The following is a 17,715-nucleotide window of genomic DNA, read 5'->3' as shown; positions in this document are numbered from 1 at the left end:
AGGCCTGGATACGGTCAGATCATGAGAAGCCACCACAGTGACAGAGAGAATCTGAAGGAGGAATCGCTCTATTTGTAGATCTGAGAAGATAGGTACTGAAGTGTTATTTTGCATGGATCTTTTATTTCTGTCTTTTGAATTCTAGATTATACCTCTTGCAAAACAGGAGCTTTTGGGACTGGAATCAGAATTAAGATAAATGTTTTTGTTTCAGCAACTGAAGATGGCTTCTTTGTACAACCCAAGAAGCAGCTGCATGGCCATACAATTCCTTGATTAATATGTTTCTTTCACTGCAGAGAAATCCTGCTGCCAGCACTTTCTTGCACTATTCCTGTGCCATAAACTGAGTGGAACAGACAGTAGCAAAATGAGCTCTCAGTGTTGTGTCACTAGGGATGCAGGTTAAAATAGTGTTCACCGCTAAGTGAAGCGCTTGAGTAATGAAGGGTCATCTAGTGATGGGGGAAAGCTGAGGGGGTAATGGAATAAAGCTTTTTTCCTTCTTCCAGTCTCATGAAATGATTCAGTTTGTAGATTGCATTGTATTTATTTCTTAAATTTTGCCTCCTAACAAGAGGAACAAGCTCTGTTGTCATTAACCAGTGTAACTGCTGCTGTGAAGTTGCCTATGCTGCCTCTTTTTGAAGTTGATCCTCTTCTTTGTTGCACTCCTTCGAGGGTATATGCATCTGGTCTACAGTGTAGTCACACTGCTGTTGATTTAACTAGAAAATAAGTCAGATTAGATTAAAGAGGTAATCTGGAAGTTGTGGGCACTGTCCATCAAATGTACCATAAATTTGTTGTGTAACTTCATTTTAAGTTTCTCAGGCAGGGAGCTGCCAGACTGAGTCTGTTGCTTGCATGTTCCTCAAAATATAAAGAAATGTTCCTCTCACATTAGTAGCTCAATTACAACCTTTTCATGGTCTGTTTTCTTCTGTTGTTTTTTTTTTTTCCCAAAAGTTTGAATGCATCTCATTTTGCAGCCCTGTATTAAACCTGTTGTGGTAGGAGTTTTTACTGTATCAATTATACATATTATATATAATTACCTTATACTTTCATATGCTGAGATCTAAAATTGAGCATATTGTCAAGAGATGCTAACAGAGGACTGATTTTTTTTTATAGTGACAGAAGCAACGAAACTGAATGCCAAGTCTTAATACTTCATGTTTATTACAGCATTTTACTGAGGAATGTATGCATCTCAGCCCTTGGAATTTCAAAAGCATATTTTTAAACACTGAAGTACTCTGCCATCATTTCATCTCTGTAAAATAGTGAGTGCACGTACATGCTCTCTCCTGGTATAAATTATGGTCTTGCATATCATTTATGTGGGTTCTCTTCCTGTGTTACATACAGGTTATTGTTTTACACTCCTGAATTGCTGTAGCAGTAATAATCACATTTGGAGGAACAAAATAATCTGATACTGCCAAACCAGCAGAGTCACTACTAACTCTACAGAGTGGTGAACAGTGCAGGTTCCATTGCTCAGATACTTTGTGACTAATTTTGCCATATAGCAGCAATGTTAGATATATTTTTGTAAGTATTAATGGAATGTTACTCTGTATTATTTCTTAGAAACTGCGGATGTTAAATCAGTGACACTGAGGATGGTAACTGATTCTTACAAAATGTCTCTCTTTCCTGATTGTGATGGCTGCTTAATTCTCCTTGAAAGAGGGAGCTGGGCTGAGCTTTGAGGTCGTATGGTCTTCTCTCCAAGCACTCCCCTATTGAAAACAGGTCATGCCTAATCTGCTTGCTATCAGATATCAGACTTTTGCCAGATCAACAGTTCATGAAGAATTAAGGACAAATTACCAAAGGAATTTTAAAATAATATGACAAGATAAAAGCAGTGGTCACGTACAATTACATTTTAAGGACCACTTTAAGAGTTCTGTCTTGTAGAAGTACCAACACCATTTGCTTGAAGATCTGTAGAATTACCTAAAAACTTGATTGATTAATTAATTGGTGCTTTCTTTCCTCTGGTTCTCTGGAGGGCTGCCTGTGCCGGGTAGGTCCTTCTGTTCATGGGAGGACTTGCTTATAACATCTACACTTTAGTAAATTTGGATTATGTTACTGATGCCACTGTCAGCAGGGAAACATCACATTTTCTGAGAGTGATATAATAGGGAGATGTAAAGCAAAACATGTTTGTTCCCCTGAGAGTGGATAGGAGAGGGACCTTTTTTTTCTTGGCTAACAGCATATCCTAAAGCAGCTGCAAACACGCAAGTGCTGAGGATCTTACTGCTGATTTTATTTTTCATTATTGTCTTAGGGAATGCTGCAGCTGTCTTAGTCAGAAATCTTGTCCTGTCTTTCCCCCCAGGATAAAAAAAAAAATGTTGATCCCTGGAAAACCGTCTTGGGGAAATAAAATGACCCAATACAGTCACAGAGCTTAACTCTTCAGGTTTTATCATTCCTTATTTTCAGTGCAGGATACTGGGTCCTTGTCCCCATTTTCCCTGTGTGGTATTCTGCACCATCTCTCTGCTTTAACAGACTCTCACATATGTTGCAGTTTGTTGTGAACTCAGTGTAATCTCATTTAGAGCAGCTGGATTGATACTGAGTTGTATAGCAGCAGGGGGGAAGGGCATTTGTCCCTTGCATCGTTTATTGCCTTCTCACTGTTACATTCCCCCAGGGAGCCATTGCACAAGGCAGCTGAATCACTGAATTGATAAGATGTGATTAGAAGTCTTGATTATTAGGATCTCAGTAACCCTTGCACCCTGGAGATCCTTGAGTTTCTTAAAGGTTGATTAGCAGGAATCACGTAGGGACTTTGCCCTTGAGGGAACTCAGGACTCTGAATTTGTTATGCTATGACTTTTCATTTTGCTCCATACAGAGGATAGATGCATCTCTCTCTCTGTATATAGATATCTGATTTTTATTTTTTTCAAATTCTGTGTACCATATTTTTGCAGCCTTCTTCCCCATCCGCTTGATCCCCAAGTTCTGCATCAGCTTTCCATGGGAAGTGTATGAGGCTGCCTTCTTCTGAAGCCCGTGCACATTTCCTATTTGTGTGTTCCACTCTTGACAGTAGAGATTAATAGGCTTGTTGGGGGGGGAGTAGAGGAGAAAGGAAAGGCAAGGGAAGGCCATTTGGCAGTGATGGGTTCCTTTCAGCTCACAAATTTCCTTCCAGCCTCTGCTATCCCATGTAATCTGTTTTACAGCTTTGCAGTTCTGGAGTGAAAAAGAGTAGAATTTATGGTGATGGTTGATTTATAGATTAACAACAACACCATTTACTCTCAGGCAGATTTGGCAATGTGAGTCCATTTTCTACTGAAAAAAAGGGATAGAGGAAAGAACAGTGATATTCGTTAAAAGAAATAAAATGAAAGTGAGATAAAGTATAACCAGGCAGAGCAGCTTTTCACTCTGCTATCTGTTCTACAATCATGAGGTAGAAGCTGCTTTGGAACTGGATTTCTAGAATGAGAATCTGTGTGCATGTTGATTTGCTCTGAGATTTGTGAAAGGAGTGATACGTTGAGGTGCAGAATTACATCCCCCTATGATTCACTGATAAATGAGAGCAATGCCGTGGCAAGTTATTAATACAGCCTTCCAAGCTTCATATACCGCAGTCATTAGTTAATCAATACGAGCCACACTCTGCTAGTGATTCTTAAACAAGGCTTCCTCCGGGCCTGAGAGGACTGTGTCCTGCAGGTGGTGCTCTGGCTGAAGGATGATGTAACTCATGAAAGCAGGAGTGGTGCACGTTGATAATCTACTATAAAATTTCAGGAGATTGGTGTATTGTAGGGATTGGATTGGCTTTAATGTAGTTAAGTCATCAAACCAAACTATATGAAGAATCACGAGCTCTGGCTTGTATTAAGGGGATTATCCTCCAAATCAGATGCTTGCAGTTGGAGTAGTGGAAATTTTTCTTTTTAATAGACTTGGATTTTTGTTGTGTTGTAGATTATTAAAAGGTGATTTTTCCTGATGCAAAGGAGACACACTATTCTGGGGTGGTTGGACTTGCATGTTGCCTGTCTTCACCCACTGTTATCTAACTTTGAGGAAAAAATGCCGTGAAGGTCAGGCCGGACTATTGGATCAATGGGATCAGCTGTGGAAATTGTCTGAAGAGGGACTGTTGCCCTGTAAGAATGAGTGCACTGACCTCAGCCTCGGGCTGTTTGTATGCATGGTACTTCTCCTTTCACTCAGCTCTGCAATGTTTGTTTTTTTTTTTTCCTTCTCCCTCCAACTGAAGTCCTTTGCTCTTTCCATTTGTCATCCTTATCCCTGCCTAAATCTGCTGCAGAAGACATGTTAGTATGTACACTGCCATTTTATTTTTCAATCTGTGCATTTTGTATCTGTTTCCGTTGTGTGTATTCAATTTGTTTCTTGAAATTAAACTCTTCGAGACTGGGGCAGTCCATCTGCCAGTGGTTGTAGTGAACGTAGCAAAGTGGAGATCCTTCTGATCTGTGGTTCGTCTTTATACCCTTCCATAATGATCTTGAAAGGTGACAGTGCAGATCTGTGATCTCATTCCTATCTTTGCAGCAGTGTCTTCAAGTGGGCTCCTGCTCCTCTGATGCGGCGTTCAATGTGTATGGCTGGTTTCGCCAGCACTAATAATTCATTGCAGCTCAGTAGACCCAGTCTGGATTGAGGGAAACATGCCTTTGATCCAAGAAGGCTTTTGCTGAAAGTCATTCTTGTGTTTTGAAAGAGTCTGCTCAAAGCTCAGGCCTGATTTGAAATGAAGATCACTGGAAGTCTGACTGGATCACAGATTGGTTTTAATAACTGAGCTGTTTGAGCAGTGTGCTCTGCTGCTGAGACTAGATGGGAGGGAGATGTGCTTCCATGCTTCATGTAACTCTGTCAGCCTGATCTGACTTGAGTCTTGTGGGAGACTGAGCTTGCAAATTCTGGCTTGGCATGGCCCTGAAAATGAGTTGGTTGGGTGAGGAGGAGCCAACCATGATGCTGCAGAGCTTTGTCTTTATTCACGTTCTGTTAACACATTGGCAGACATCACCAGGGATTTTTTTTCCTTTGCACAGCAGAGAAAACCGATGATGGGTGATGCCACGTACAGTACAGGTATAGTTTAAAAGAACGGAAGCCTATAGCAATGACAGCACTTAAATAGTACTCTGCATTTTTGAGGTGCTGTGTTGCTGGTAATTAGTTAATATTCGGAGTAATCTGTGCTGGGGTTCTGGACACTTCTTTTCAAAGAGGACAGTCAGTGTAACAGGGGGGATCTGGGAGAAGAAATAAAGGAAGCTTTATGAAGCATCACTGATTTTTATCAGACCTTAACTGTAGCACTTCCAATTTGATGCTGGCTAGTGCAGAGGCACTTGCTTCAGCGTGGATGTTGCTGGAGCCACAGTGTGGTTTGATGAATAGGGATCATTTTATCTTCTGAACATTTTTTCCCTCAGAAAGGAAAGCATGTATAGAGGCATTGCATCTCTGGCACAAGGGGTTTCCCCATCCAAAGATACCTGTTTCTAAAGAGCAGATTCTGTTTGGGCTGCTGTAGGAAGTTCCCCATCCTTTTCCAAAAGCAGTGAACAGCAGCAGGCAGTGCTCAGGAAGGAGGAGGCAGCTCGCACAGGCTGCTTGGTGCAAGATGAGAACATCTGTGATGTCTCTGGTTATCTTTTTTTTTTCTTTTTTTTTCTCCCTTGTTCCTTGAATTGTGTTGATATCTTTCTATAATGTAAAGTCTTTGAAGAGCATTTTTTGCTTTTCCTTTAGTATTGGATACTGTAGCAATATAAGGAACCAGTAATTAATAATGTGATTACCAGTTTTGGGAAAGAAATTTGATGTGAACAGGTTCTTCAAAACAAAGAATGGCAAGAGGATGCATATTGCAGTCATTCATTACCGTTAAGTTGTATACTAATTATCTTAACCAAAAGCAATATAAATAAGAGATTTTATCATGTTTTTTCCTAAACACTTTTTCTTAGTAAAACACTTCCCACTACCCATTCACCTCATAAGTAGCAAACTGTGGGTTTATTTTGTATGTGTGCCACTCCATTGTGATTTGTAAACGCGTGCTCTGCGCCTGCATTTGTTGCTGCGAAGCTCACTGGCCTGTTATATTGGTAGTCTTTCCAAGACCAGATGGTTGTTCATATGTAAACTTCTCTTTTGAAGTAGTATTTAAGAATTGCATTTTAGTTGTGGAAAAAAAACCTTACATTTATTGAAATCTAAGTGAGAAAAGTGATATTAGTTAATTGCCTAATGGAAAAAATTCTGTATCTCAAATGCCACTCCTAAAAATTTGTATGCATTAAAATCAGAATTTTAAAAATCTACTGCCCAGTGTGTGTTTCTTGAAAATCTGTCTCTAGCTCATGGTAGCCTGTATGATTGACACAATTTAGCTTTAACTGTTCCAACAGTTGATCCATAAGGGTTCAGTCTGAAGCACAGAATGACTATAAATATTCTGCCAAATGCTATTGGACAATAAATTTGAGAGTAATTACACGAATTTGAATTTCTTAAGGGAAGGAAGAGGTTTCCCATCTTGTGTACTGTTCTGTTAGGAGCAAACCTACTTGTCATTTTTCTGTATTGTGGTTGACAGCAGAGTTGATAATTAGACAGCAATACTGATGGAGAAGGGATCATATCATGGGAAATATGCTAGACAGACCATTTCTGAGCAGGTCTTGTCCTGATTTTCTTCCTGTGTAGGCTCCCAAAGGGTTGCATTTGAGCAGCTGTCTGCAGAGCTCATTTCTCTCTGAGCTTTAGAAGATGGGCTGATTTGGTGTGCTTGTAATCTTGTTCTGTCATTACCTACTTACTCCTTATTATGGCTTTTTGAGCAGATACTCAGAAGACTCTGTGTTTATCTTTCTTTCTATGTGTATTTCAATAAAAATGTCATTATTTGGAATCACTGACATTGCTGGTTAAAGATACTGAATTCTAGCATCTATTCTCCTGTAAAATGATCCATTAAAGATAAAACTGCAGACACTCAATAAAGGTTTTTTCCTAGGAACAAGAAGCTCTCTGATCAGTACGAGATCTTATCTCTACAGCACGTGTTTACATTCTTGATGCGAAGGAACCAGAAGAGAAGGGGATGGATGAGGGAGGCTGGAGATTTTTTTTTTCTTTCTGAATGGCGATTGCAAGAAGTGAAACTGCATGCTTAAAGCAAATTCACTGCTGGATAACCTCGCATACCAATGAGAAGAAGAAAGGGAGTTGATTGCTGTCTTTTAACAAACAGAGAGGGAGAAAGGGATGACCACAGAGGGTAGGGAGCTGACAGTGCTGTCCTCCGAAAAACAGAATCCTGAAGGTTGGAAAAGACATTCAAGATCATCCAGTCCAACCATCCAGCTCTCACCAATAGTACTCACTAAACTATTTCCTTCAACACAAACTCCGAACATTCCTTGGACACCTCCAGGGTTGGTGACTCCACCACCTCCCTGGGCAGACCATTCTGGTGCTTGACCACTCTTTCAGAAAAGTAGTGTTTCCTAACGTCCAGCCTACATCTCCCCTGGTGTAGCTTGAAACCATTCCCTCTAGTTCTACTACTAGGAGATGTCACATTGTAATTGTTGAATCGTTACGTCTTAGAACCAGGATATGGACTGCAGATGAGGGGCTCCCCAGCGTGTAGTAGTGGCTCTTAATGGCTTCTGTTGGGCGATAAGTGTACTTGACAGACTAAGAGATTTTTAATTTATTCATTGGCTTTGATAGCGCTGTTGCAGTCATGGGAACTAAAGATTTTGAGGACTAGAGCTCAGATTGTGCATTTATAGACAACTTTGTCTTACAGAGATTGGAATAATAGCTCTTTATTCTGCTCATCACCACTGGGAGTAGGTTGGCATTTGTATCTTCAAAGGGTCGATATTTTTGGCACAACTAAATCTGCTTTGAAGACAGGTAACTAACTCCCTGTATGACACATGTTCTTAGATATTTTAAATGTCCTGCTCAGTTTTTCTTTCTTTTCCTTATTTCACTAATTATAGCATGTTAAACTGTGTGAGCCCTGTTTGGCCAGACCTTGTGCAGACACTGTGAAATTAACTTTCATACCTTCTAATGTGAATCAGAGTGAAATGACATTTTTGAAGCCTTGCAGCTGAATCTCATGTCCGTGATGCCCAAGTTCTACTAGAAATTAGATGCATGAGGCTTAGTAATTTAGTAGTTGCTTAATTGTTCTGTTTTGGTGGAGGAGATGCTGGGTATGGCGTGCGAGGTGGGGACGCAAGGCATTGGAACTAACAAAATCCATGTGTGTTCACAACTGTAGCAGGTAAAGGTCTCAGAAGCTTTGAGAGACTTTTGACCTAAGGGATGGGATGCTCTGATGCTCTGCCAAAGCTAATGACAGCTCCAGGTGAGAACAGTGCTTCCTAAACCTGGGGCAGAAATGGTGGGGAGCATGTGAGTGGGTTGAGGATTGCCTGAGGCAGGAGTGCTTTGTTATAGATGAAATTTTTAATAGCTTTGAAGACAAAATTGAACATACCCTCCTGCTTTGATGAAGCAGCCTTGAGGTCAGAATCTGAGCTAGTCTGGAAGGTCCCTGAAGAAGATCTGATGCTGTAAACGGTGTCGTTGCAGTAGTGAATTCCTCACTGTGTCATCTTTTAATGGCTTCTAAACTTGCATCCTTGCGTCCTGGGATGGTCAGTGTACTCTCTTTATTTACTGACACATTCATTTAATTCTTAACTCGCAAGACATTTGCTTATTTATTTTCATTGTTCCTGATAATAATTCTAAGCCATTAGAGGGGAAAATTGTATTCAGAAATGCTGTTTCACACTTTATTTGCTTGATGATTTAGAGTGATAGAAAATAGCACATTTGCTGGCTTTTATAGTCTGATAATTATCGACATCCATCAAACCATTCCAGGGGAATAAACAAAACACCAAGAAAATTACACTATTAATGACATCCTTTATGGCAAATAGGAAAGATCCTTTGCATTAAGGGTGAAAAGGGGACTGCCCAGTTAAACTTGCTGCTTGTTAACAAAAGCAAACTACTGCTGTTTGTAAATCATAGAAACACAGAATGGTTTAGGTTGGAAGGAACCTTTAAGATCATCTATGATTATCTTACACATTTGTACTTTGGGGCATGCATCTTCTAGACCTGTGATCTCGATGTGTGGTAACTACAAGCAGAATGAGGTTTGAGGGATCTTCAAGAACACAGAATATTATGTGGAAGTGGAGGTCAGTTATGCTAGAACTTAAATTTTGTGAAACAAGTTTGGAACTTGAGAATTTTTCACGTAGAGCAGCAAAATTCCATTTTTGTAGCAGTGATATTTAATCTATTTCAGGGACCTGCTCTTGTTTTAGTAGAAAGTGTAGGAAAAGGTAATTTAGAAGAATCAGTATATTACTTCCAGATTGTTGACTTCAGGGAAGATGATATTTGAGTCATGCTGCTATAACAATTTATCGTGAGACTTTTTTCTGTTCTGTAAATCTTGTGTTCCCTGGCAAAGCAGCAAGACGTTATTCATGTTGTAATCCCACCGACTGCAGCATGGCAGTTTTCAGGTGGTTTGGCCCTTTCTTGGTTTGTTTGCAAGCTCAGTTTCTTGCAAGTTTGATATGACTTAAGACAATGGCTGCTCTAGCACTGCTTACATTGACACAGCTTTGCTGGGGGACCCTGCTGAACCAGAAGGGACAGACACTGCGTTTGAAGCATTGGCTCAAGGTCAGCATTTTTGGTACAGCTGTATATTTTGTTGGCAGTTGCAGATGTTCTCTCTGAAACAGAAGTAGTCTACAAAAAGAGAGTTATTAATAAAAGCTGTTTAAATATTTATGCTGCCACTATCAATTCCCTTTAATTTTATGAGTGTTTGGGATGACAGAAATTTCTTGCTTCATCTTTGCTGTGGTTATAAAGAAGTGTCTACTGTAGGCTGAAGAAAAGGTAGGTCTGCAGTATTCTACGTTCAGTTCCACCTGGGCAGATGGATGTCAGAAAACTGCTTCTGTCAACTGTGATGAAGCGTCGGGTAGTCGTCAGTCTGATATTCTCAAGTTGAGATTTTTACAGGACATTACAGCCTATTTTTGGCCGACTGATGCAGAAGTCTTAAGTGGCATTTTTCTTGTATTTATGTACTTTTCCTACTCTTTCCATGACTTTGTGGAGTGCCTTTATGCTACAGCCTTAATGGGACAGAGAAAGGAAGCAGTTTTACACGTGATTTTTCTTTTTCCTTCAAGTTTTTGATGGGGTGGCTTTTGGTTTTGGTGTTTATCCCGAGGAAACTTCTCTTAGTATGGGTCTGGGATACTGAAGGAAAAAGAACACTCCTATTTGCTGAAAAAATCTTGAAGTTTCCTGAATGATTCCTATAGAAGAGGAAGTCATTGGATATAGTGGAGCATAGTCTTCCCAGCTCTCTCTGGAATTAAAATGCTTTATTGATCTAAGCCCCAGCAGGAGGGTCAGTAACAAAAGGTACTGAATGTCATTGCTTCGTCAGTTCCTTCTGTGGAGGACTTTGTCCCTAATAAGTGTCTGGCCACATTTTGTAGTGAGAACACAGGATGCTGCCATGAGATCATACACAAGAGCCACCCCTTCATGTGTGCTTGCATGCTCAATTACAGTGCTCCTTTGATTGCAGCAATTTCTGATCTTTCCCTGTCACCTCCATTGTTATTCTACCTTGTAATCAATCACTTTATGTCTTGGTCGCATAAAGCTCGCTTGCTCGATCTGTGCAGAGCTTGCAGAAGGCTTCTGTTTCTATTCCTGGCTTTAAGTAGCAGCCCGAATTCTCTCTTTATTGCTTATCTTTATGTAAATCAATTGGATCCGTGAGTGTAACTTAAAATAGAATTTCACTTACTCCTAATTCACTTCTGCATTAACTTTGTGAATTCTTAAGAATAAATTTACAAGAAAGTGTAGACTCTGCTTCCTAAAAGACTTGGTCCAAACAAAAAAAAGTTAATTTATAAATGTGGAGTCAGCTATTCCCAAGAGGCTGTTCTGAGGTAGGGTATTCTGATCTGCATATTATTACATACACACCATTTTTAAAAGCTGGAAATTCCTCCTCTCTCACCGGTTCCTATCTAAGCAAGTCCTTTTTCTCTGATTCTCCATGGACTATTCTCCAAAGCTCAGCTTGGCTTTTTGCAGTCTGCAGTTGCAGATAACACAGTAACCATGTTCCAATATATTAGACTATTAACATCCTCAAGATTCAATTAATCTTATCTTTACAACTCCCAATTACAGACACTAATTAAGTGAAGGTTGCATTGTAGACTGGGGATATTACATTAATCATAGCAGCCTTGTAGCCATAAATTAGTTCTTTCCCAATCCTTCAGCGTTTTTCCCACAAGGACTGGAATGTCTCATTTCCCTGTTTTAAGGGACATTAATCCCACAAAGGAGCTTTGGATCAGGATTAGTTTTATCACGTTTATGTAAGTGATAAATTGTCTTTGTAAAATGAAAGCTCCTAGCTTTGTCCCAGACAAATGAAATTGAATTGTTTGATAATTATACAATTTAAGGCACTGTCAGACTTTGGTCAGAGTATGCTGGGAGCCTGTTGTTGTATTTATTATTTTACAAGATTAGGTACTACATAGTATTTTCCCTTAGATTTTTTTAAGCCATCAGTTTAAATCGGCTTAATGCCTAAATCTTAGGGCATCCTATGTAGGATTTCTTTCCATTGTTATCCTTTCTAACCTGCAGGGATCAGATAAGGTAAATTTTGGTAATGTGAAAAAGCAGTTTGGGATATGACTTCTATCTGTTTTTCCTTACATTGTAGATAAACTTTTGACTTGAAAATTGAGAAGCTGAACGAGAAGACTGGCAGAAAGTCCTCTAAACTCATTGTTTTTTCAGAGATCCTATCAGAAGAACAACAATACTCTTTTTGTGTTGTTGAGATCATGCAGTTACCTGCTCACAATGTCCCATTTTCAGCTTGTTGTAATGAGATGTGACAATTTTGACAATTTTATTGAAGATAACAAAAATAACTCGTTTTTTTATTATCCACATTGTACAAAAGTTACAGTTGGTAATAAATACATCTTTTTCAAAACTCTCTCTTGTTATGAAAAAAGGTATGACAGCCACATTTAATTTGATGCAATATGTAAACAACAATTTAAAAAATTCTATTCTATTATTTGTGCCATCTGTTTAAAGATGTTTGGGTATATCATGGTGTTCAGTCACATCATGACCTGAGTGAAATGTAAAATCTTAAACAGTTGATTTTTTCCTTCTGTGAATACCAAGGCAGTGTAGCTTCAAAGAAGTAACGTAACTAAGATCACCTGGGGGGAGATCACAGGAGAATATCTCAATTAGTACTGTGTGACTTTAGGCAGTTGATTGTTTTTCCTGAATTATATTCAGTACTTTGCACCAGCACAAAACAGACAAAGGAATCTCTTCTCAGTGACATTATTTTGTGCACTTTTTACTCCTGATCACAGAAAACTGTCTTTAAAAAATGTAGAAACAGTTCCCTGCATTCTTTAATGTGTTGTTCCTTTGAAGACCCCACTTCTTCCATTCACCTCTTCTAGAAAATCACCTAACAGTTTAATTCTGTTTGTTTCAAATCAGTCAACACAATCCTGCCAATACAAGGATCAGCTGCTTTGGCTGTTACGAAAAGTACTTACATTTTGAAGAAAACAAAAAAAAGATTTGCACGCTTGTCTTTGAAAAAAATCCCCACTCCCTGTAGATGTCAGTGCACACAGATCCTCCTTCACACCTTTTCAGCCCACCTGAAATTTCTTGTCTTCGTCTTTAGCACAGCCTTGTGAGTTTCTTTTGCACGCATCCTTCCTGCAGAAAACAAGACTGCTGTTCCCTATGCTGACTGATTTCCGTGGTACTGTCAGTTTGTCACTTCTGCTCTTCTTACACCTTATGAAGCTTGAAATGGTGTTGTTTAAAAAGTGGCAGGAAAGCCTCACGCATTGTGTAACGCATTTTGGGGCTTTTCTGAGATACTGAGTTTCCTCCTCCTTTTGTACTGACGTGTTACCGATGCCTTCCAGACTTTTTTGCTTACGTTTGGAGACATTATTGTAAGAGTGCTGTGCTGAAAGTTATTACTACCATTGTTTTTAGGTTTTTTTTCACTGCTTTTTCATTGTGGTGTGATTATTTTTTTCCTTCTCTGTTAACTTTGTCCTAGGTATGCCATACCTCCAGAACATGGCAAGAGATTGGAACGCTTGGCAAAAGGTGAGCTTGGCTTCTTCCTGTGTTAATGTTGTTTGGATAAATACATGGGTATGTACTTGGTGAAAAACAAAGCATTCCAGAAGAGAGTCCAACTCTTAATTTTAAAATGGATTTGTAAAGAATTTTAAGATTTATAAAGAATTGATTTTGAACTGACTGCTATAACTTACTCTTGAAAGAGCTGCTTGATAACCTACATTGGTATAATAACCTCAGAGTCAGAAACCTTGTCCTGTCAGAAGTGCTGTGAACAATTCTTCATAGTGCAACTGTTTTCTCAAAATCTGTGTTGTCGACACACCATGGCCCTAACCAAAACTAGTGGAAAAAGCTTGATTTTCAAAGCATTGAGACCATGCGTGGGAAATAGAGTTCATCTCATGCATCTCTGTAGGAGGTTTGTGGCAGTGTGGTGAGAACTCTGTTGCTCCAGTTTTGTGGTGTGCAGTCTGTGAAGTACTGGTGATGACTCCATCCCATACCCACACTGCTGGGAAAAGGTGTGCTAAAAACCATTATTTCTTCTTGTGTTATAAACGTTACTTATATAGTATTGGTAGATTACTTCAAATCTTATTTAAGTAAATTCAACAACAGCACTAATGGAGAACAGCTAGTGGAGTTCTTGCCTCCCTCTGTGACGATATACAGTGTTGTTGGCGGCATTCCTTTCCAGTGTCATCCTCCATCATCATTTCAATACAATAAAGTCCAACTCACAGAGCAGGACTAGCTTGGGCTGTTGTAATTTTTGACCTTACAAGTGCCAGCCTCAGCTGCCCAAAACCATATGTGCAGTTCTTGCCTAAGTACCTGCCAAGGTCATCCTGCAAGCATGGGCATCAGCATTCTGTCTTTGATGCTTCTGGTTTCCAATTGGTAATGGTGGCATGGTGGCAGCTTCAGGAAAGGTGATTGACTGTAGAAATAGATATGTCTTTATTTGTTGATGTTTTATTTGTGCTTTGTTGCTGTTTTTGTATATTTGCAAATGTTCTAAGTGCTGCCCAGCCAAAAAAAAAAAAAGTCAGTGTTCTGGGATAATTAAGTCAAAATCTACATATTCCATCCTCAGTGGGGTGTACTCTTAATGATTTAAATCTGTTGTTGAAGTTAATGCAACAAAAGCAGTGCTGTGGTATGAGAGGCAGGGAGATCTGGAAGGCTGTATTCTGATGCAAAGGAGTAATAATAAAAAAGTAGGTTTTCATAGGTTTGGCATTTCTTCTGACAGTCTGACATTCTGGTGACTGTTTCATACTTGTAGAAAAAAGAATAAAATTTTGAAGCACAGCAGTGGTTGACAATGTGCAAACCAGACACGTTATCCGTGATCTCATCTTTATTTTGAGCTGCTTGTTTTATTTTGCTTAGTACCTTTTGGAAGTTGGGATGAATAATGTCTAAAAACTATGATGAAGCAGCGTTACTACTTGGGCATCCTCCCTGTCCTATGCATCAGTGGACTGTACTATGAAGATGTTCTCTCTGGAAAGATGAGCATGCAATTAATATGGAAAATTAATAGCTGAGCTGTAAATGGGCTCTCTGAGAGAGTTGTGGAGTCCATGGAGAGAATGTTAATGTGTTGCCATGTTATTGGTGCTAATCACTTAAAATGTGCTTATTTATTAGTAGCTTTAATGAGAGCCACATAAACTGTGCATTAAAAAAAGGAACTGCAGAGAAGGACGACAAACTAGGCAGCAGACAGTCATCACTTTAATGTAAATGCTTTTAGTGCAAAAATATAGGAAAACCTGGAATCTGGCAATTCTTTTCACTTTCTGAAACCCATTATGTCCCATCGATTAGTTTTGTAACCTGAGCCTGCTTGCTTTTTAAATTTTCTTTCTTTCTCTAAATGACATTGATTCTTAATCCCATAAACACCATTTGTTAATTGAATCACCTGCTTGGAGTGGAACACATGGTCGTGAACACTGTGTTCTTACACTCTAGCTGATGCTTTTGGAAAGAAAGTGTTGACATCAAGAGGTTTGGTTTTACCCCAGTGTTAATATTTTTAATTATTTGTGGTTTGTTTTGACTCGGTGCGAATCTTGTAGCTATAGTCAGACTTGCACTTTGTACTGCTGAGATGCTGAATTAAATCACAGTGTCTCTGCCTCGGACCTCTGTGGCCAATGAATGAGTGTCCCTTCCGCTTCACTGTAGTGGTTATGTTTTGTTTTGTTTCTTTCTTTTTGACTCAATATTAACATCTGCATGCTTATTTCTTTCTTTTCTTTAGGCTGGTATGTAGGGCAGATCGTTCTGGAATCGTATGATAACAGTTGTGTTACTTTCCCAGGAATAATATAGCTGCCCATCAGAGAAGGTATAAAAAGGACATCTCAGTATGGAGTAGATGGTGCATGCTTGTCAATTTTTCCTTGTAATATTAAGAAAAAGATTTGTTCAGACTTTAGCCAAAACTGGAGACAGCCAGGTTCAGATTCTTAATTTGCTAGGGATTTACTGAGATTTTGGCCAAGTTGCATATGCTCAGATACGTAAGATTAGATGCTGACTCTCATTGTGAATGGAATAAACACTTATGTGCCTCAACATTCAAGTCTTTCTCACAAAATTTATGTGGCATTTGAAACAATGAGGCACGTGCTAATTACTGACATCTTTAGCAGTATGCCTGTTGCTTCGATCTACATAAAATATTTAGGCAGGTTTTCATTTTGTCATCTTGTTGCTGATTAAATAATGACTTGATATAATATTCCTGAAGTGATAGTCCTCTTTGTAATGTCTCTGCAGGATTTTTTCCTGGAAGCTCTCAGGGATGTGATGCTTTCCTCCGTCACAAGATGACCCTCATTTCACCCTCAATCTTGAAGAAGTACGGCATTCCTTTTGACCGGGTATGTACACAAGAGGCTTTGAGGAAGCTGGCAACTTGCTGTGATGCACAAACTCTGACACCCCTCTTGTAAGGCAGCAGCTGGTCAGGAGCAGTTTGATGCATGGCCTATGGCTTGTCAATAGGCAGCATACCTCTCAGGTAGCTCTTCAACACAGTCTTAAGTTTTTTTTTTTTTCTGGATCTCCTGTGAACCAAAAACTGGAGTTATACATGCAGATTCTCTGTTGTGAAAGCATTCTATCTCTACACAGAGCCAGTAAGGATCTGTCTGTTTCTTAAGTCCTTTTATTTGAAATGAGGGGCCATGTTTATTTGGTATGATCATTTTAATGTGCTTATCCTCAAAGGCTTTGGGCAAGAAGTAAATCTCCTCAGTCAAGCATGGATTTTGTGCAGATTCAATCAAGCGGTTACTGCTTCTGTATGTTGCCAGTTGTCCTGCCAGAATGGTTAAGGACAGTGTTTGTGGGCATGATACTGTCAGGGTGCAGGAAAAGGAATTGAGTTGGAGGCACTGCAGCTCTAACTCCAGTGGAAGTGTCAAAGAGTACTCGATTTAAACTGATTTAATCCTTCCTCACTTCTCTGGCATCATCAGCTCAAGATATTGTGGTCTTTTTTTTTTTTTTTTTTTTCCTAAGTAAGAACTCTTAAGCATGGTTTTGCTAGAGTTAGTCCACTGGTGATAAAGTATAGCACCTGTTTGATGGTCCTAGTGATTCTTTGAGATAGAGGTATAAGTTCTGCACTCTTTTATAGCATAAAAACTATGAATTCTTTCAATTTACTGCTCCAGAGACTGTTTCATTTTTCCTAGTGGAAGGCTGTGATGAATGAAATTTGAAGTGTGATTGTCTGGTTTGTCAGATGAGCTCACTGTGCAGCAGAGACTTGCAGAAAGCCATGTGTGGTGCTTATGGTTCAATATCAGTGGCTACATTTCGCCTAGTTTGCGCATGATAGTTGATATTAAATTGTTCTTAGGGATCAACAAACCATTTTTTCTTGTAATTCTATCTGTTAAACCTAAAGCCCAAATGTGAAAACATGATTATCTGCTACACATGGTTGAAAATAATCTGACTTTGGGATCTGATTTTTTTTTTTTTTTTTTTTTTTGGTAGGAATTTTAACTTTACAAATTTCAGGAAAGTTGATGAGTAGATTGGAGTATGGGTAGCATCTCAGTGTAATACATGGATGCCCCTATGAGAAAGGACTTGATAGAGGAGGCTGAGTAGAACCTGGGAAGGGATCACTGCTTGCTTACATATAGATCACTGCTTATCTAAAGATGCTGAAAATAATAATAAAAAATCCCAGTTGGTGCACACTAGATATTGTAAGTCAAGTTTGTTGTGCAGCCCGTTGTTGGTATCCCATCCTTCTATGAAATGGAAAAGAATAGGAAATAGAAATTAATTTCTGTCTCTTCACTGCCCAAACATGCTGCTTGAATGGCTGGGGGAAGTCAGAAGGTGAAGGAAATTCTTGTGAGACATCAAATG

The 17,715-nt window shown here is 39.2% G+C and overlaps 1 protein-coding gene across 4 annotated transcripts in view; it reads left to right on the top strand.

The window, feature by feature from the left end:
• KDM4B (lysine demethylase 4B) overlaps positions 1–17,715 on the top strand; it is a 75,417-nt gene that overhangs the window by 11,620 nt on the left and 46,082 nt on the right. For all 4 annotated transcript variants that reach the window (XM_031557159.2, XM_031557158.2, XM_031557155.2 and 1 more), the window contains exons 6-7: positions 13,277–13,326; positions 16,102–16,205. In XM_031557159.2, the coding sequence (XP_031413019.2) occupies positions 13,277–13,326; positions 16,102–16,205 (154 nt within the window). The remainder of the gene's footprint in view (positions 1–13,276; positions 13,327–16,101; positions 16,206–17,715) is intronic.

The sequence above is a fragment of the Meleagris gallopavo genome, chromosome 30 (genome assembly GCF_905368555.1).
Source record: "Meleagris gallopavo chromosome 30, MGAL_WU_HG_1.1, whole genome shotgun sequence".
In the NCBI taxonomy this organism is placed as follows: Eukaryota; Metazoa; Chordata; class Aves; order Galliformes; family Phasianidae; genus Meleagris; species Meleagris gallopavo.
Note: the sequence above shows the minus strand (reverse complement) of the source record. Positions and strands in the feature narration are given on the sequence as shown.